Source organism: Galeopterus variegatus, unplaced genomic scaffold, assembly GCF_000696425.1.
Source record: "Galeopterus variegatus unplaced genomic scaffold, G_variegatus-3.0.2 Scaffold271, whole genome shotgun sequence".
Lineage (NCBI taxonomy): Eukaryota > Metazoa > Chordata > Mammalia > Dermoptera > Cynocephalidae > Galeopterus > Galeopterus variegatus.
The window spans coordinates 395,291-416,325 of record NW_007726382.1 but is presented as its reverse complement, the minus strand read 5'-3'; the positions used below and the strand labels follow the sequence as shown (position 1 = coordinate 416,325).

General features: G+C 43.3%; 1 protein-coding gene across 3 annotated transcripts in view; it reads right to left on the bottom strand.

The window, feature by feature from the left end:
- Positions 1–21,035, bottom strand: part of SYTL3 (synaptotagmin-like 3) — a 74,485-nt gene that overhangs the window by 43,975 nt on the left and 9,475 nt on the right. For all 3 annotated transcript variants that reach the window (XM_008566834.1, XM_008566835.1, XM_008566836.1), the window contains one exon: positions 14,032–14,096. In XM_008566834.1, the coding sequence (XP_008565056.1) occupies positions 14,032–14,096 (65 nt within the window). The remainder of the gene's footprint in view (positions 1–14,031; positions 14,097–21,035) is intronic.

Here is a 21,035-nt window from a genome sequence, read left to right as displayed (position 1 = left end):
CCCCACTCCAGTGACACCAAATTGCCTCTTGTTGCCCCGCTCCCCTGGGCGTTGCTTAGCCTCTGTGATTACTGCCGCCCCCACCTCTGCTCCTCCCCCAGGCATTGCTCCATCGAGCCCATATCTCAGACCGTGCACTGAAAACCTCAGCCTCGTCCCCCCGCCGCAGTCCTGACTGTCCCCCTGCTGCTCCAGCCGCGGGCCTCGCCACAAGCGGCCTCTGCTGCCCCTGCTGGCGGTGGCAGCACCGGGAGCAGGCATGGCCTGGGTCAGGAGTCACAAACTCTGTAAAGGCCAAATAGGAAGCACTTTGATATTTAAAAATCGTTTTAAAAGGTAAAAACCATTCTTAGCTCACGGGATATACAAAAATAGGCAGGAGGACCAGTGTGGCCCTCAGATCCTCGGTTGCCCCACGCCCTTGCTGTCCCCAGTGTGGGGTGCGTGGGGGGTTGTTGGCAGTGCAGAGCCCAGACCCAAACCCAGGCCTGCAGAACCTGAATCCGCATGGGGACGAGACCCCACGGGACGCCCTGTGTGGCTTTGGTCCAGTTCCCTGCTCACTGCCATTTACTTCCTCTTCTACTCTTCAGCTGCTCCTTAAAGAGCACCAAAGCTTTGCTTTCTGTTAACATGTTTTAAATTCACCTAAGTGCTGCGAGGACACACTCATAGAAGGACGTCCCTCCGGAGGCCTCAGCAGAGGCGGGTTCTTTGGAACGAGGCTCTGCGCCAGGGCATGCATTGCCACTTGGGTTGGCACAGGTGCCATCCCAGTTTTACAACTATGAGGCTCAGGGACATCGTGCAGTCCAAAGTCGCAGAGTTTACAAATGACAAAGGTGGATTTTGTACCACGACTTGCTGGGCACAGAATCAGGAAGGGTACAAATAAAATTTAGGGCCGGGAGGGCCAGGAAAAAGGGCAAAATGGGACTAGCTGGTGGCTGGCTGGGCGTGCGGGCTACCCTCCTCTGCTGTTATTCATGTTTGAAAATGTTTAAAATAAAACGTTAGGGTAGAACAACCATGTACAAACCAATGACCAAGTCCCTGAACGCTCTGTAAGGTTTCTTAATGTTATAACTGCTTTCCTATTTGTCACGTGTATCTTGCTCTGTTTAAATCATCAAGAGACAAGGCCTGCGCCCCTGTGTCTGAGGTTCCCCAGCCGTGCGTGTCGGGCCCCTCAAGGAGACACGGGCGGGCAGGGTGCGAGCAGTGCCCCTGAGGCAGAGGCCAGCACCTCCACATCCCCCGCCCTGGGGGGCCTCGTTCCTTCTCTCCAGGACCCCTATCTCACTCTCTCCTTGCTCCAATCCACCCTCCAGAGCACGTGGGAGATCTTGCCCCTCTTTGCTTGAAACCTATAACCTCTATAGACATAATTGAAGCCTCCTTGACTGGCATTCAAGGCTGTTACAGGCTGAATTGTGTCCCCTAAAACAATATGCTGGGCCGGCCCGGTGGTGCACTGCTACAGTGCGCCGCTTGAGAGCGCGGCAGCGCTCCCGCTGAGGGTTTGGATCCCACATACAGACCGGTTCCCGCTCACTGGCTGAGCGAGGTGCGGGCGCAGCACCGAGGGTTGCGATCCTGTTGCCAGTCCCGGTCCGGTACGGGCACAACACTGAGGGTTGCGATCTGTTGCCGGACACGACAAAAGACAAAAAAGGAAAAAAAAAAAAACAAAAAAACAATATGCTGAAGACCTTACTCCTGGGACCTGTGAATGTGACCATATTTGAAGATAGAGCCTTTGCAGATCATGTTCAGATGAGGTCATTAAGTTAAGTCCTAAAAGCCCTAATCCAATATGACTGATGTCCTAATAAAACAGGAAAATTTGGACACAGAGACAAACATACACAGAGGGAAGACAATGTGGAGACAGCCATGTGACAACGGATGTGGTGACTGCAGCGATGTGTCTACAAGCCGAGGAATGCCAAGGAGTGCTGAGAACCAGCAGAAAATGCAAGGAAGGACTCGCCCCTAGAGCTGGCAGAGGAAGCGTGGTCCCACTGACACCGTGACATTGGGCATTCAGCCTCCAGAACTGTGAGACCACACACTTCTGTTTGGTGCCACCGTGGTCATGGTGCTTTGTTACAGCGGCCATAGGAAGTAATCCAGAGGCCCTTTGTGACTTAGTCCCTGCCAACCCGTCCAGTATCACCTTCTGCCACCGCCGTCCCATCCACTCGGTCCTGGCGAAGCTGAATTCCCAGGTGCCCTGCACCCACCCCACACCCGTGCCTTCCCCATGCCTTCTCCTCACCAACTGCACTCTGTCCACGCCCCTTGCTCACCCATGCCCCTTCACGACCCTTCTAAGGGTTTGTTTGCAGAGATTTGGTGACTGTCCTCACCAGGCTGGTCTCGTAGTGGTTACTGTGCACACCTGCACTAAAATTCCTTTGGGTGCACTGTAATCAGTTGTGTATGTGTCCGTCTCCCCCACTAGGGGGTGAACTCTTCAAGGACACAGGACACGTCTTACACATCTCAGTGTCCCTGGTACCCAGAAGAGGGTTTGCCCCACAGGAGGTGCTGGTTATAAATATGACATCAATAGCAACTGATACTATTTTAACAATAATGAGGGCCGACCCCGTGGCTCACTCGGGAGAGTGCGGTGCTGGGAGCACCGAGGCCGCAGGTTCGGATCCTATATAAGGATGGCCAGTGCGCTCACTGGCTGAGCACGGTGCGGGCGACACCAAGCCAAGGGTTACGATCCCCTTACCAGTCACAAAAAAACAAACAAAAAAAAAAAACAATAATGATAAGCATGACCTCACTGGAGATATGCAACCAAATATGTATTAAAACAAGGTCATTATTTTTTCACCACTTAGCCTGCATGTAATTTCTCCATTCATTCGCATTAAGGAAATATAATACACAAGATACTTTGACAGAGATAAGAATAAGTGAGCCAATCTCTGCTCATAGCAGGAGCTTATGGTGTCATTAAGGATTCACACAAACACAGAACAAAGCGGTGGGGAGCCAGAGCGGTAGGTTGTAGTTCAAAAATCAGTCCTGTTCCTGGAGCCAGCATGTCTGTGACAAATCATTACACATCTATGATCCAGTTCTCGAGCTAAAAAAATGTATAGGGATAAAGCAACTTATCTCAGATACTCACAAAAATCCCTATAAATGGATGCCCATTGCACACTCCACTCTGTTGTGATACTGGTCAACCACACTAACTCCCAACCACACCAGCGCCCTGGACTGTGATTCCTACACGGATGCCAGGCCCTGTTGCTCCAGTACTCCTCTGTGACCTGATTCATGGGGACAGAGGGCCCCCGGAGGACTCCCTGGAGTGCCCCAGTGAAACTCCATCAACCAGCCAAATCATGTTGTTTGTAGGTGTCTGAGGGGTTTCAGTACTCAACTGCAAGACGGGTTGGGTTAGTGCGCTTTCAAGACATGATCACTAGCTTCCTCTCCTACACTGTAAGGCCCTGCACCAGCCCTTTGCTAAGGAAGGCTGCACAGCATGGGATCATGCCATGGAGCTGACAGATAGGGCGGCCGAGCAGAAGGGGGGCTTGCCCCATACCCACCTCTCTGCTGATGCCCATGGAGCAGGAACGGAAAAGAAACCATACCCCCGAGTTCCATGTGTGACCCAGAGCAAAGCACGGGTAGGAGCCTCCATGGGGACTGGGAAAATGTGTTCCTTCCTCGAGATGCTTTATGTCTACCACTAGGAAGTTGGTCACAACATATGGATTTTGTTGGAATAACACACTTTGCTGCCACTGCCAGAAAGATCATCGCAATCAACACACAGATCTATGATGTGAATGATACCCCGTTTGAGGTGGCTCCTTTGTGCAGTGCCCAACCTGCACAACTGTATGAGACAGTCCTGAGGGTTGGCGCACACTGGAGCTTCAGTATTCTCTAAATGCTAGAGAAAGGTGAACAAAACCAGGGGTTGGAGCAGTGTTGGACAATTATGGTGTGTTTTAGAACTTTTTTCTTTAGTAGGGAAGAAAAGGCCCCTAGAACAATAAAGTTTTAAAACAACCTTTAGCTCATATTTCAAATGGAAAATCTCTCAAAAATTTTGACTTAAAAATCCCTTAGCATGTAAAGAATTGTGATATCCTGTCATAAATTGTTTTGGAGGTGAAGTCCAGGGACATTTTTAAGTATATTTTAGTCCTTAAACAAGTTTTGAGCTAAGATAGCACTGGGGCCAAACCACTGTCCCAGGATGGAGGATAAAGTGCATGGCTATGAACCAGCAAGTAGTGCCTTCCAGGAGAGCGAAAATTAATAACGGTAGATTTATAATCCTGGGGGCATGAAGTGTCTCTCATCCGGTATCCTTCTGCCACCAGACATTACTCTTTCACTCAGCTGCAGGAGAGAAAAATACTTTTCCCCTTTAATGAAGTCATCTACATTCTATCAAGCAGAAATTCTGGCTGGCTCCCATGTTCATAATAATCATTAAAATCTGGGCCATAATTCTTCCACTATGATATACTTATGGTTGACAGTAACTGCTCCAGGTTTGTTGAGTACCTGGTACAACAGGGAATACACTGCTTTTTGGCATCCTTTGAATTTTTTCTAAAAAATGAATGTGGGTTTTAGGAGTTCTCTAGATATTCATTAATCTCTTATCAGATACATGATTTCAAAATATTTGCTCCCATTCTATGTGTTACCTTTTTATTTTGTTGATAGTGTCCTTTAATGCACAAACGTTTTTCATTTTGATGATGTCCAATTTGTCTATATTTAATTTTATTGCCTGTGCTTTTGTTGTCATATCTAAGAAATCTATAACAAATTCCGTGTCATGAAGCTTTCTCCCTGTGTTTTTTTGTAAGAGTTTTAAAGTTTTAGCTCTAACATTTAGGTCTTTAAGCATTATGAGTTAGTTTCTGTATATGTTATTAGGTAAGTGTCCAACTTCATTCTTTTACATATGGATATCCACTTTTTCCAGCACACTTTGTTGAAAAGACTGTCTTTTCCCCATTGAATCATCTTGTCACCCTTGTCAAAAACCATTTGAACACATATGCAAAGGTTTATTTTTGGGATCTCTATTCTATTCCATTGGTCTATATGTTCTTCTTTATGCCAGTACCACACTGTTTTGATTGTTGTAGCTTTGTAGTAAGTTTTGAAATCAGGAAATGTGATTCCGCTATCTTTGTTCTTCTCTTTCAAGAAACAAACCAAACAACCCAATTCAAAAATGGGCATGGGGAGAGAGGGGTAGGGAAGATGGAGAAAGGTTGGTCAACGGGTACAAAATTACAATTGGAAAGAATAAGTTCTGGCACTCTGTTGCACAGTAGGGTGACTATAATGAACTGTTAAGTTTTACATATTAATAATAGCTAGAAGAAAGCCTTTTGAATGTTCTCACCTCAAAGGTATAATCAAAGGCAATGGATATACTAGCTACACTGACCTGATCACTATACAACCTACATATGTATCAAAACACCAGATTGTGCCCAACAAATATGCACAATTACAGAGTGTCAATTAAAATAATTAGTTTAAAAAATAAAAATAAATACAAATTTTAAAATGGGCATAGGACTTGAATAGACAGTTTTCCAAAGAAGATGAACAATAAGCACATGAAAATATGTTCAATATCACAAATTATTAGGGAAATTCAAATCAAAACCACAATGAGATACCAGTTCACACCCATTAGGATAACTATTAAAAGGAAAAAAAAAATAAGGAAAACAGCAAGTGCTAGCATGAATGTGAAGAAATTGAAACCCTTGTGCATTGCTAGTGGGAATGTAAAATGGGGAAGCCGCTATGGAAAATGGTATGGTGGTTCCTCAAAAGATTGAAAACAGAACTACCATTTGATCCAGTAATTCTACTTCTGGGTATAAACATAAAAGGATCAAAAGCAGAGACTCATATAAATATTTATTTATTTATTTATTTTATTTATTTATTTTTTTGTCTTTTTGTGAGACCGGCCACACCACGCTCAGCCAGTGAGCGCACCGGCCATCCCTATATAGGATCCGAACCTGCGGCAGGAGTGCTGCTGCACTCCCAGCGCTGCACTCTCCCAAGTGCGCCACGGGCTCGGCCCTCATATAAATATTTATATACCAATGTTCATGGCAGCATTATTTGTAATAGCCCAAAAGTGGAAACAACCCAAATGTCCATCAATGGATAAATGCATAAACAAATGTGGTATATCCATTCAATGGAATATTATTCACCCATAAAAAGGAATGAATTTCTGATACCTGCTACAACATGGATGAGCCTTGAAAACATTATGCTAAGTGAAATAAGCCAGACATGAAAGGACAAATATATTATGATTTCATTTACATGAGGTACCTAAAGTCAAATTCATGGAAACAGATGGTAAAATGGTGGTTATCAGAGGCTGTGGAGCGGCAAGACGGAAAGTTATTGTTTAATTGATATAGAGTTTCAATATGGGATGATGAAAAAGTTCTAGAGATGGATGGTGGTGGTGGTTGCACAACACTGTGAATACACTTAATGCCACTTAAAAATGGTTAAAATGGTAAATTTTATGTTGTGTATATTTTACCACAGTAAAAATATAAACATGGGGTTCTTAAATTCAAAAGTATTCTTTATTTACATATAGATGTGTGTGGTCTTTTAAAGAAATTATTCATACAAAAAGACAGTTTAACACCCAATTGTCAAGTTACTCCCTGAAGAACACGCTAATCAATGATTTGGTCTGAACTTAGGAACACATGAATCCTTAATTCTGAAATCCTGTATGGTTCAATTACTTCACCTCGGTTTCTGTTCAGTTAATTTAAATAGGTAAAATAATGATGGTCATCAAAACGTTGTATTTTATCAGTTGATTATCTAGAGCAGAGTTCAACAAACTTTTTCTGTAAAAGGCCAGGTAGAAAATTTTAGGCTTTTCTAGCCATATGGTCTCTGTTGCAACTACCCAACCATTGCATTGCAAAAATGGCCATAGATATAAATAAGTGAACATGAGTATGTTCCAATAAAACTTCATTTACAAAAACAGATAGTGGGCCAGATTTGGTTACAGGCCATAGTCTGCCAACCTCCAAAAGAGCAGAGAGTATTAAGTAAAATAAAATATTGACTAGCCTAATAACTAGCCTGCTTAATCATGGTTCCCCCTACATTCTAAAAGCAGTGAATCAAAACCCAAAAGAAGGATGGGGGATTGGGGTAGTTGTGACAATTCAGAACCAAGATGTAGGTTGCCTAAGATGACCCCATGACAGGGCACAGAGGACAGCAGGAGACATAGAGACAAAGAAATGGTCCTGGTAAGAACTTTGGGGGCTCAGAAAGCATCAGGGAAATTCCAGTCTCCCAGTTAGATACCTGAGATACAAAAAAAAGTCTGGGTTGCATTGATGTATTCAAAGTACCTTGGACCATCTAATCAATTCAGTTTTTTGAGTTGATACTACATGCAAAGCCAAAAGCATCATTAAATCAAAAATGAATAAAATCAAGAACCTGCTTCAGGAATATTATTATCTAGAAACACTGGGTGAAAGCAAAAAGGTTGAAAATTAAGGTCTTGTTTCACTACATTAATCATAAAATCTGACCTGATAGTCTCTCTACACAGTTTAAATGGGCCAGTCTAAAAATCCAAGCAATCCAATCTGCTGGGAAAATCACTTCCAGAGCACACACTCCCTTTTATGGTGTTGTGTTTGTTTTTTCTTCCCTCCTAAGGAAAGTAGTAAGAAGAAAATATTCAAGAGTAGGATGCCATTTTCTTTAAAATAAGACAAAATCATTGGGCCGGCCCAGTGGCGCACTGCTACAGTGCGCCACTTGGGAGTGTGGTGGCGCTCCCGCCGAGGGTTCGGATCCCACATACAGACCGGTTCCCGCTCACTGGCTGAGCGAGGTGCGGGTGCGACACCGAGGGTTGCGATCCCGTTGCCGGTCCCAGTCCGGTACGGGCGTGACACTGAGGGTTGCGATCCGTTGCCGGACACGAAAAAAGACAAAAAAATAAGACAAAATCATATACAAGATTTTGTACCTGGGAAACAAGCATGACTTCATAAAGACACCCTCTCAGGAGAGTAAACACACATCAACTAGGGACTCTGTTCATAATGTGCAGAAAGGGCCGACCCCGTGGTGCACTCGGGCGAGTGCGGCTCTGGGAGCACAGCGACGCTCCCGCTGCGGGTTCGGATCCTATATAGGGATGGCCCGTGCACTCACTGGCTGAGCACGGTGCGGGCGACACCACACCAAGGATTGCGATCCCCTTACTGGTCACGAAAAAGACAAAAAAAAAAAAAAATGTGCAGAAAGCGTTACAAAATCATCCTTGTAGAAGCCATCTGTTGAATTGCAAAGGTGGGGTCTTTACTGAGCACACAAGTAAATGGGGGCCGGCCCTGTGGCTCACTCGGGTGAGTGCGGTGCTGATAACACCAAGGCCAAGGGTTCAGATCCCACATAGGGATGGCCGGTTTGCTCACTGGCTGAGCGTGGTGCTGACTGAGCACACAAGTAAAGAGGAAATAAAGGCAGGGCACCGGGATGGAGTCATTTACGTACTGACTGGTACCTACTTCTTAAAATTCATGAGCCTGTTTCAAGCCCACACAGTCAGACTGATGCTCCTAATGCTGTGATCAGACAACCATATCCAAGCTGCCCATTTGGAAGAATAAAACTCTGAAAAGTCACTTGAAGAACTAAATCACATTTACTCTTGGGAGGGGGGAGAAAAGTTACTTTCCTTCATAATTAGTGGAACATTAGTCATCCTGGTTAGTTATGTAATGGATCACTGAGAGAATTATCAGAGGCTATGTTAAGATTCTGCCTTCCTAAATTATTTCCCCAACTATTAACAATAGAGTGAAAATCTGAGTAAATTATTTATGTATTTAACCATTCTTAAACTTGAAGAAGAACTGGTATTAAAAGTAATAGTATTTTTATCTTTCTGCTTTTAAGCTTGAATATCAAGCAATAAAACGTCATGGTTGTAAAAAAGAAAAGAAAAAAAAAAAGTAAAATATGTGCACTTACAACAAGGAGCCAGAAGAGGGCATTATCTTTACATGCTTAGCAGACGCCAAAAGAGCAAAGGTACCTAGAAAATTTCCATGATAATTTTTTATTAATGTTGCTACTCACCAGAGGCTTTCAAACCTAAGATGCATGAAAAGAATTACTTGGGACCTGTTAAACACACACTCTTGGGACACCCCACCCCACCTCCCCAGCCCCACTGGATCAGAATCTCAGTGCCAGGTCAGGAACTTTGAATTTGAAACGTCTTGCAGCTGATCCTCGAGCAGGGTCCCGGAAGCTACATTAAAGACCCTCTCCACAGATTGCCAAATGCCCATGGATGGAGGGGCAGGAGGTGGCAATGCCAGAATGGCCTAGGGAGCTTCCTAAAGACACCCCAAAGGTCTGTATGTTTTGACAATTCTGATGCATCACGGATGAACAGCAACTACAGCAGATAAGGAATTATTTTAAGACTACAAAAGAAAATATCAGATTACAAAATCTCAGAGGGAAAAAAGCCAATCTATAATCAGAAAAAGAAATGTAGAAGAACCAAAATATCTTAAATATTTTGTATCACATCCCTGCAAAATGAATAATTGGGGCTTGTTTTTTCTTGTTTTTAAATCTTTTTCATGGTTGGAAAATTAGCACAATAAACATTGCTACACTTAACTTCTATTATTCTTCACTGGATTACTACTTACACTTTGTCTACCTTCAAGGAAATTTGGGGAGCATTTCTCTTAAGTGGTACATATCCAATAGAATCATTAAAAAAAAAAGAAAAAGTAAATAAGTAAAAGCATATAAAAGGGAAATTGGGCAATAGAGGGCATAATGATTTCTGGAATTACTTCAGTTGAACATTAAATTTAGCTCTAGGTTTCCAGATATCAAAAAGGAAAAGAACTCTACATTTTTAAGGTGCCTGCTCAGTGCTAAGCACTGACAATGGGCACCACCACATGTAACACCAACTTTTATTTCCAAACAACCATGTCTTCGCTCAATTCATTCATTCTCTTACTCTCAAAGAATTCAAATTTTGATTAGGGCAGAACCACCAAGAGTTGCGAGTGAAGGGGGCAGGATCCCGTGGAGCACGGGGCTGGGGGCGAGGGGAGTGGTGCCCCCAAGTTGTGCAGATCAGTGGCCCTGGGTTACAAACCAATGGGACAGAGACTGATCATGTAGCAAATGGTACTGGGAAAATTGAGAACTGGGAGAAAATAAACAAAATTAGATCAGGCCTCCTGATGAATAGTGAAGAGTTAAATAAAAATCAGAAGAAAATAGACGTGGATATTTAATAGACCACAGGATAAGGAAGAAGTCTCTAAGCATAAAAGCAAAGAAAGAAGTTATACAGCAAAAGGTAGAGTTGTCTACAAACAAACAAACGAAAAATTCTATTTGTCAAAAAACATAAAATTTTAAAATAGACGACGAACTAGAAGATACATATGTAACTAATATGACTGAAAAGCGCTAATAGCTTTAACATACAAAGAACATGTACAGTGGTCAAAAAGTGGAAGATATCCAATCTCATTAGTAATTAGATGAACTCAAATTGAAACAAGAAAACCATTTTGGACTACGCATGTGGTTTTACCAAACTGAAGAAGTTGTTTTTCTGTTTGTTCGTTTCTAAGGATAATTCCTACTGGTGATAAGGGTACACTCTTTCTGGAGGCAATTTTCCTAAACTTTTCTTGTCATTCTGTTTCTAGAAATATTTGGATGTTCCAAAGATTTATCTGCAAGGATATTCATCACGCCTTTATTTTAATAATATTATAAACTCCCCAAAATACAATTAAAAGCCCAGACTCTCCAACAATCATGATTTGGTTAAATAAATAATGACATTCTAATGACAGAATGAGATGGACTGAGGCACTGTCATCAGAATCATATAGCCTATGATATTTACAGATGTGGAGAATATTCTGTACAAATTCTTATAAAGGAAATATCAAGATAAAACTATATACAATTTAATCCCAATTATGTAAATAGATTAGAGTCCACGGGGGCTGCTAGAAGGAGCCCAGAGACAGGAGTGGGGAAGAGGCTCGCTCCCCCCAGCTGTCTCCTGTCTGGTCCGCACGAGCCCACCAGGCCGGGGTAGTATCTGCCTCCTGCAGTTACCATCTCTGCGTTCCCTCACTGTTGCCTTTTTGCCTTTCGGTCCTCTGGTAATACCTGTTCAACTCATCCATACAGTAAATTGTCATTCAAATAACCACATGGTTTCTGTTTTCCTAACTGGACCTTAATTGATATGGTACACAAATTCAATTCCTTTCGTCAATTCTTGTATCAGGTTCTCTTTTAGCGCACAGATACGGGAAAGGTGGAATTCCTCCCTACGCACATAAGCCCTCGTCACTTGACCCTTGATGACCTTTCCTGACTCACCTGCTGCGGCCCCACCCCCACCTGGCCAGGCTCACACTATACCGGGAGCGCTACGCATTTTTTTCTCGATCTCCCGATGCCTCCTGAGCCCAGTTCTACTGAAACAGGACAACAACAAAAGACAGCTCAGCATTTGAGGAAGAATCATAGACAAGGAAGGAATTTGGGTTCTTCTGGGTGTTTGTTTGTTTGTTCCTTGGTAGAAACAACATCAGCAAAAAGAATGCTTTATGCTTAGGCTGACTTTCCTCTCTCTAATAATTTTCTTACTGGTGTTTTCATTCTTGTAGAAAGTTACTGGACAAGAAAGCAAGCCCAGGATGTCAGTCTGATCTCTGTCCTACTCCCCTTTCTACCTCAAGTAAGACACCACGATAACCTCCTCCTCAGAAGAGGATGCGGTGCTGACAAGGTGATGGGACGACAGAGGGTGCACACCCAAGCACCCTTTCATGCACACGTGTGCACACACATGCTCTGACCTCGAGACTAACTTACCTAACTGAAACTTACCTGCTGAAACTTCCAAACACATATAAAACATTTTCAGGGGCCGGCCCGTGGCTCACTTGGGAGAGTGCGGTGCTGACAACACCAAGTCAAGGGTTAAGATCCCCTTACTGATCATCTTTAAAAAAAATTTTTTTTTTTTTTTGTCTTTTTTGTCTTTTTTCCGTGTCCGGCAACGGATCGCAACCCTCAGTGTTGCGCCTGGACTGGACCGGGACTGGCAACGGGATCGCAACCCTCGGTGTTGCTCCTGCACCTCGCTCAGCCAGTGAGCGGGAACCGGCCTGTATGCGGGATCCGAACCCTCGGCGGGAGCACCACCACGCTTCCCAAGCGGCGCACTGTAGCAGTGCGCCACCGGGCCGGCCAAAAAAGCATTTTAAAGGAACAAAACAAAGCAATAAAAATAGAGAAAGATCCCGTGCTGCCTGCCATGGCTTCTCGTAGGTTACATGTCCTAAGCAGGGAGGGGACAAGCACATCTCACATATCACAATGGGCTGTGGCTCTCCAAAAGGCTTCAGGACATAAACACAAATACAGTGTGTGAGATACCAAAATGTCACGGGCCTGGAGCAATTAGGAGAAAGTGTCTAAAAGGCTATTGGAATGGGGGAGAGGGAAAGGGGGTTGAGAAATACTGGCTTAGATGAAACCAGACAAACTTGCTTCGTTCTGCCGCTTGAGCTCTCACATTAGTATTACTTTTCCCTCGAGATTTCTAACAAACTCGGCAGAAGTATCATTTTTTCTTGAGTAAGAAGAGTTGGGAACATAATCCAGGGGAGAACTTCACACCGACTGAATCTGTGCCTTGGCCAACAGCACCTTTTATAAAAGCTGAGTATCAGCACTCAAGTGAGAGGCTTCCTTTGCTGCCAACAAATTTTCGGGTGAGGGCCGGCCCGGTGGCACACTCGGTAGAGTGCGGCGCTTGGGAGCGTGGCGGCGCTCCCGCCAAGGGTTCGGATCCCATATAGAGACTGGTCTGCTCACTGGTTGAGCGCGGTGCGGGCGCAACACTGAGGGTTGCGATCCCGTTGCCGGTCACGAAAAAAGACAAAAAAAGGGGAAAAAAATTTTTTTTCGGGTGAGGCTAAGTGGCTTATTGCTTTATCTTGAACCACCACTTTTCTAGAAAAAGAAATAGTGTTTCGAGCCACTCCATGTGCTCTACATCAGTCTGAGTCCGGGTCCCCATCAGCACAGTCACAGAGGAGGAGTGCCACCTGCGTTCCCACTACAGAAAGAGGCGATTCACACAGCACGCCACCTCTGCTCGATGGTGATGACACACGTGCACGCCTTCGTCCACCATGCTCTGACACGACACTTGCGTGACCAAAGCACAATTCACTCTCTCCATGGTTTTGAGTCTTAGCTACCGATTACAGTCACATCATGCTTTGCAAATACTTTATTCTAAGACATGCATGACATGCACCCAAGTGCACACTTTCACTCATGTGATGACAACATGTGCTCCCTGCATCATCTGCAGCATCTGCTCTGCTTAACACTGTTCACGCACTATAGTCTTCAGTTATTCAATTATTTTGATCAAATATCATGAACAAGGTATTGTGCTGGGTGCTGTAGGGGCTAACAGGATGTTAAAAGCACAGTTTCTGCCTGTGCAGAGAAATAGAAATGCACAAGTAATTCTATAATATAAAGCACTTTGCAACGATGATGGAAGAGATGTACAAGCCCGAAGCTGTTGGTGTCTCAGGGGAGGGAGACGTCACCCCTAGAGGCAGGAAGCCAGGGAAACTGCTGAGCGTGAGCCTTACAGAACAGCGGATCTCAGCAGGTGAAACGGGGGAGAGGAAGAGCCGCACTGATGAGCCGCCTGGGTTAAGGGGCAGGTGCAGGAAAGCTCGAACAATGGCCAGACAGGAAGACAAGGCATGGGGCTTGTAGGCTAAGCCCATAACACTGTCTATATTCAGAAGTCTTAACACCGAATATTTTTTAAACTAGGAATATATCATCTTCAGTAAAAAGTTTAAGACCATTTACCTTCACTTGGAAATTTCTTGGCTCGTTCCTCAAAGAACCATTGTCCAGTTTTTATTTTCACATTTCTGAAAAACAAGCAAAAAGGACACTTCAGATGGAGTAGATATGAATAGGGCTATATTCAGCCCACAAGAAGTAGGTCGGTAATATCACAAAATATTAGTCTTGCAAGGGACCTCGTAGTTCAATTTTCTGGCTCAAACACCCAAATTCACAGATTTTCCACAGAGGTTAAATGATGTGACTAGTTGGCAGCAAAGCTGTGAGTCTTCACCTTCAGTATATTTTACCCCAAGTGTAGTATGTACATGTCGTAAACACATATCAACATACGCTTGTGCCCAACACATATCAAGTACTTAACAAAATCGCTATCAAAATGATCAATTTATCATTTTAATGGTAGGAAGCAATGGCATGAATGATAAACTACAGCAAACTTCAATGCTATGCATTTGGCTAAGAGGGTGGTCATCCTTAGGTTAAGTTAAGGTTATTTGTGTTTACCACAATTACCTAGAAGCAACAGAGTAGATCTACCTGAGAAGGTTCCTGGGAGGACCTGAAGTCTGAAATACGGGATTGGTGTGCTCGATGGAGATTTGGGGACCTGCTTCTGCGTGGACCACTTGGAAAATAGGGAAATGACCTCTTCTTGGCCAGCTGGGCTGACAGCAGCTCCCCAGGCAGGACCACAGCTCCTACATCTTAGTCACGTGCATTACAGCACATAGAACACTTTACATGCTGACTGCTTGAAACTGAAGCCTTAAGTGTGTCTTACTCTTGACAGTTTCCAGATTTCTGGAGAAACCACACTTAACCTCAAAGAACCTCGGAAAGGTAGAATTGCTCATATCCTTTTAGGATATAAAAGGGAAAACACACAGATATTATAAATTGTTCAAACCCTTAAATATGCCACAAACTTCTCAAATAATGTGCCACAAAACTTGTCAATTCCTGGTTGTGCATGTTTAAGAAAAAATTAAAAATTCAACTATTGTGAAGTCTCATCTATCAATTATTTACCAAAATAATTTCTCCATTACATTCTTTCAGGCTATATATGAATTCAGGTGGACTTTTATTCAAGTTAATCCTTGAAAATGCTATTAATGTAAGTAAAATCACAAACATATAACAATCCACATGTTTTAAAAAATATCTTATCTTTCTCTATGGAGCACTAGCAGTTATCAGAACTTTCTCCCCTTCATCTGGTTAGAAATTATTATTCTCTAATTAGATTATTACCAGTGTTGAGTGACTAGAATGAGGAAAATACACATAGAGCATTTAAGAATGTCATAACAGAATTTTTATAATCAGTCACTACCATTGAGAGCCAAAAATATATAAAATGTTCAACTGTGATACATCTCTAGAGAGAGAGGAAAAAGTTTGCATCCATAAAATCAGATACTCAATATCTAACCTACTGAAGAGGCAATCTTAGCCTCTCAGCAGACAGAAGTCTTCCCCTCCAGCACTTGAAGGCAAGCAGAGAATCAAACATCGGAAAAGATTGAGAGAGATTAAAGGGGTGGTAAATTCATGCTCCTTCAAAGTGCCACACCTGCCACTTGTCTTCGTTCTGAGGTGACTCATCCTACGCAGGACAAGTTCTAATCATTAGGCCAGGTGAGCAGAAGAGCAACCCAAAGCGCAGGAATAAGAGGCCTCCATCTGATACAGGTAATTCACACTCTGGATTTTTTTTTTCTGGTCGTGGTGACCCGTTTCAGCTGATCTATTCTTTCACACTCCCCAGCCTGCTACCCTTGTGGCCAAAAGCATACGTATCCGAGACCCGCCTTTAGCCAGCTGAACTAACCAGACACAGGCCAGCACTGACAAGGCCAACACACATGCAGACACACAGTCATGGAAAATGAGAAACAGTTAAGGAGTGGGGAAGGGGGAGATGAGAGCCCCCGAGTAAATCAACGTCACACATCGTTAAAAGTATCCTCTAGCCCTGATTTCAGAACCTGTACAAGAAGCAGATAAATTAAAATCCTAGTCACCTAGTGCTAATCGTCTAACATAACTATCTAATCATCTCATTTAATCCCAACTGATTACTTGTGCAGTCTAAGCAGGAGCTAATTCGGCACAGAGAGATTTGGGCACAAATTTGCAGGTCTCTTGGGTTTATCTGTGATTAAAGAATAGAAGGATAAAAATACCACAGTCGTAAACCACACCATGACCAGCATTTTTTGTGTTTGAGACTGTTTCCTTTGAATGCTAGATATGAGCTGGATTTCCATCACCTCTTCTTGCAGAATCAGCCATTTTGCAAGCAATTATTCCATAACATCTTTCATAACGACTCTCTGATTACACCAAACCCAAGTCTAAAAAGGAGGACCATCATTGCTCTTACTATCCACGATCGAGGTGAACAGATCCTGCAGTCTCTGTCCTCATTAGGGCCAACACATGGTAGCACGATTCACAGTAACCAAAGGAAGCATTTAGCACTTCTTCTCAGATGATTAAATCAGAATTGGGTTATGAAAGTTTCTTGGACCATTTTATGAGCTCAGCAATAGGTTAATGCTTTTAAATTTCTCAGATAAGAAACATGACTTGTTTCTTTAAAACTTTTTCAATCAATCCATAAATATACCCAGAAAGGCAAAAGCCTTGGGTGGTGTAAAGAGCAGAAAATGTAATCAGGGGACTTGACACATGCCTGACCTTCCCAGTAGCTCAGAAGTCCCCTGCATGAAGATCACTAGAATTATAAACACCAAGCACTGGGTGCATAGACAGCTCTTAATAAACTTCTGGAGGTTTCAGCATCCATTTTCACAGCCTTGAACTCTACTAATGCTGTCATTTTATTGGCAAAAAAGAAATAATGGTTAAAAAGCACTTTGCAAACTCTAGCATACACATGTTCAATAATAAGATTATTATTAGAAGGGTACTCTGTTAGGAGTACCCTAACGAAAAGATATTTTGACCTCATTACTATCGCCAAGCGGTGAGCCAGAAAGGCATGTTGGAATGTATTCTTATTTTGCATCCAAATTACCTGCATCTGCAGGTGGCTAGTACATCTATGCTTTATGCTCTTCAAAAAGTCAGCATGACATCCCTCCAGTTTCTTAATGTATTTTCACCATGTGGCTGACAAGAGGCAGAAAATTGGTCTACGTGGTCAGGATTCTTCAAGTGCCTAAAGAAGCACATCTCCTGTGCAGATCTGCTCTCTGACCAGTGCCCTGGTGGCAAGGAAGTCTGAGAGCGCCCTGGAGAGGGCCCTGGTGGCTCATCAGACACACAAAACTGTAATAACTCTGAATAAAGAAGCCAAATATTGTAAAACCAAGATCAACCTAATTTCTTTATGGTAGTTAGTCCAAATGCTTGATAATTTCCAGCTAAAGTAGTCCTATACAAGCATAAGTTTAATTTTTTTAAAATTTCAAATATTCTTGTATCTAAGATGGTTTATTGCTACCAAGCAAAACAGTGGGTTTTTTTCCACTGGTTCAGTTGATCTGATTTCGATGTTCTTCCGGGAAAAAGACTGATCATTGTGATTAAATACTAGGTATCTATGAGAGGAGTCAGAGAATCGAGATGAAGATAAAGCGATGATTTTATCAAGCTGCTACCAACACTTCTTGCAAAACATTAGTAACTCTCCCTTCCTTTCCCTCGGAGAGAGGGCAGAAACTCTCTCTCTCACATCGATAGCCCCAAGCACTGTCAGGGCGCATGACAGCTCAGTGAGTACATTTGGGCTGGCGAATGAATGAACATTCCCATCTCTGCATGGGGCACCTGAGAATTCAAGGGATAATAAGGTGGGATCCGAAACAGGCAGAGTCGTGTAGCAGCGGGCACCACAGTCTCATGTGTGCCATGCCCTCTAGGTGTGCAGGGCAGGGCACAGGCCCAGGCAGCAAGCAGAAACTGTGAATGAGCGAAGGGGGCTGGCTGTGAGGCAGCAGGGAGGGGTGGGCACTCAGGGTAGCCCGAGAGCCCATGGCCCATTTTAAGGCATTAAGATGATAAATATTAAACACTGTGCAGACCAAAAAAGACAAGGCCTGTGGGCTGTCTGCAGTCTGCTGGTCACGAGTTCATGACTCCTGGCTTATTACATCAGATAACTAGTCACCAAAAGTAAGGGAACAATTCTACTGCAGCCTGATGGAGCTGTCCTTGTTTATAGCCAAGGCGATAAAAACTGGGTTAGACGCTATGCATCGACCTATCCTCCCCTGCAGATCTGAAAGGAGGACCCACAGGTACCAAAGGGGCAAAGAGAAGGGCAGAAAGGCAGGAAGCACCTGCTCCCTGTCGCCACACGCCTCACCTGGATGTCTGAAGAGACAGCCAAGGGCCTCTGACAAAATGCCACAGCAGGATCAATGGCGACTGACCAGAGCACCAGCCACGCTGGATGTCATCGCCATGGGAACAGAGAGCACACTCTCTCGGAAAGCAAAGACACATAAGACCCGCCTCTGGGAAAAAGAAACAGAAAGGTGTCAGGACAAGCCAGGCTGAAGTGCAGAGACCACGGGACTAGAACAGAGGCGGAGTTAGGGACCGAGCCAGGCCAAAGCAGAAGGGACGGACGAGAAAACCCACACACTAAATGCTACTTCCAAGGAAGCCAGGGTGAGTGGCACACAGGAATGAGCAGAAGAATCAGACCTGACTGAAGAAAATGTTACTGAGCCTGAAAAACAAGCAAACCCGATGGGTAGGCAGCTCAAGAGAAGGCTCCTTATTCCAAAAAATCAACACGAAGAGACGCATTCCCGGACACACGTTAGAAACTATTTTCTATTACATGGATGCAGAAAAAAACAAACATGTTTCTAGCCCTTAAAAAAACAGGTGATAAATAAATTGAATGCAACTATCCTCAGATGTTTCTGGAATATTATATTCCAAAAGACAACCAGGTTGCATTTCCTGGATTTCTTGATGAAAACGTTGCGAGCCAGGATTTAAAAACCCAGTGAAGTCATTACTCGTGAGGGAAAGCCACTGAAAGGCATTCTCAGATATGCAATGGCTTAGGAAATACGCCACCTGCATGCTCTTCTGGGGACAAAATTCTTGGGGAGGAACTTCTGTTGACTGAAAAACGAATCAAAATAAAGAACTTGCAAATTTGGAAATCATGGTCTCAAAAGATTGGCAATAAGTGCTGGAAACTGTTACAATGTAGAGTTGGTTTAATATAATTGTTATAAATATAATTATAAAACAATGTAGGCAACAAACATAATTATGGAAGGAGGTGCCATATAACATAAAAAGTGATAAGAGGGCCGAGCCCCTGGCGCACTCGGGACAGTGCAGCGCTGGGAGCGCAGCAGCGCTCCCGCCACGGTTCGGATCCTATATAGGGATGACCGGTGTGCTCACTGGCTGAGCACGGTGCAGCCGGTCTCAAAAAGGACAAAAAAAAAAAAAAAAAGTGATAAGAATATAGATACCTCAAAATGACTGGCTAAATGAATAAAGTTATTCATGAAAAATTCTTGGTGCGAACATGGGGTCAACTCTCTTGAAAGGTTACATGTGCACTTGCTTGTGTTCGATCCTGATCTCCAGAATCACACTCCAGTGGTAGATTTTCTACAGCCCGTGTTTAAAAACTCTCCACATCTACTTATCCAGACTTTTCTTTAGAAATGGCCAGCTCGCCCCTATCTTACAAACACCGTTGCCATATACCCCCTGCCCTGCCTTTCACTACTTTTTCTACTCTTCCACGCTCTTTTTAAACATTTCCATCTTCCTGCCAAACCCAATGGCTTTTCTCTATTAATTCACCAAGGGAAAAGATTTCTATCATCACGTATGGCTCTAAAATTCAGAGTTGCAGAACAAAGCCTCATTAATCTCTTAGTCAAAGTGTCCTTAAGCTCTGTTGTCCTGTCTCATCCCTAACTCAGAATGTAGCTGAAGACCATCTTTCTCTGAGCAGCCTGCCCTCCTCCCTAAGCCTAAACACCCCCACGGCTTCAACCAACAACTTTCCAGATCCGATCTGAAGCCTCCTCTCTTGCCTACCCACCAGTACCTTCTCCTGTACACGGAGTAATTCCAGATGAATCCTACTGTCTTATGGTCACAGCAAACTTGACAGGTCCAGAATAGAATTCATTTTCTCCCCAGAACTACATCCCAGTCTCTCAAGCTAAAAAACTCAGAATCATTCTTTTTGACTGTACAAAAATCATGGATTTTATCATACGTTAGAAAATCTTCTGACAGCATATTTCCTGAAGCCTTGTCAGCAAATATGTATTTTGACAAAATGAAAAAATAAGTCCTCTGCCCCACAGGTGTGCCAACATAAAGAGATGAATTCTTCAAATCCAACTCTAAAGGAAAAAGCTAAATGATTTTTTTTTTCCTTTTTTTGTCTTTTTTTTACTGACTGGTAACGGGATCGCAACCCTCGGTGTTGCGCACCACGCTCAGCCAGTGAGCGGGAACCGGTCTCCATATGGGATCCGAACCCTCGGCGGGAGCGCCACCGCACTCCCAAGCGGCGCACTCTCCAGTGCACCACCAGGCCGGCCCAGAAAAGCTAAATGGTTTTTAATTACATCTGCATGATTAATAATATCAGTGATATGAGAATTAGCCCATCCATTTACATCACAGATCACAAAACATACAAACCAGTTTTGCACGTTGCATATAACTTAATCCCCAGTTCTCATATTAACTGAAGTAAATTACATATGAGTATGGCCTCAGGAGATTGGTTTAAAATTACAATATAGTTCCAGTTTCAAACCTTTATCTGTTATTAATTAATGTAGAAAAACAAAATCCCATGAAAAAAGACTAAGCCAAACTTGCTAAAAAATAAAATGAAAGAACTTACTATAATGGATTTATTTGAACACTTTTATTCAAAAAAAAGTAGTTGTTTTTTTTATTGTGGTAAAATAGACATAACAAAAGTCACCGTTTTCAGCACTTTTACGTGCACAGTTCAGCGG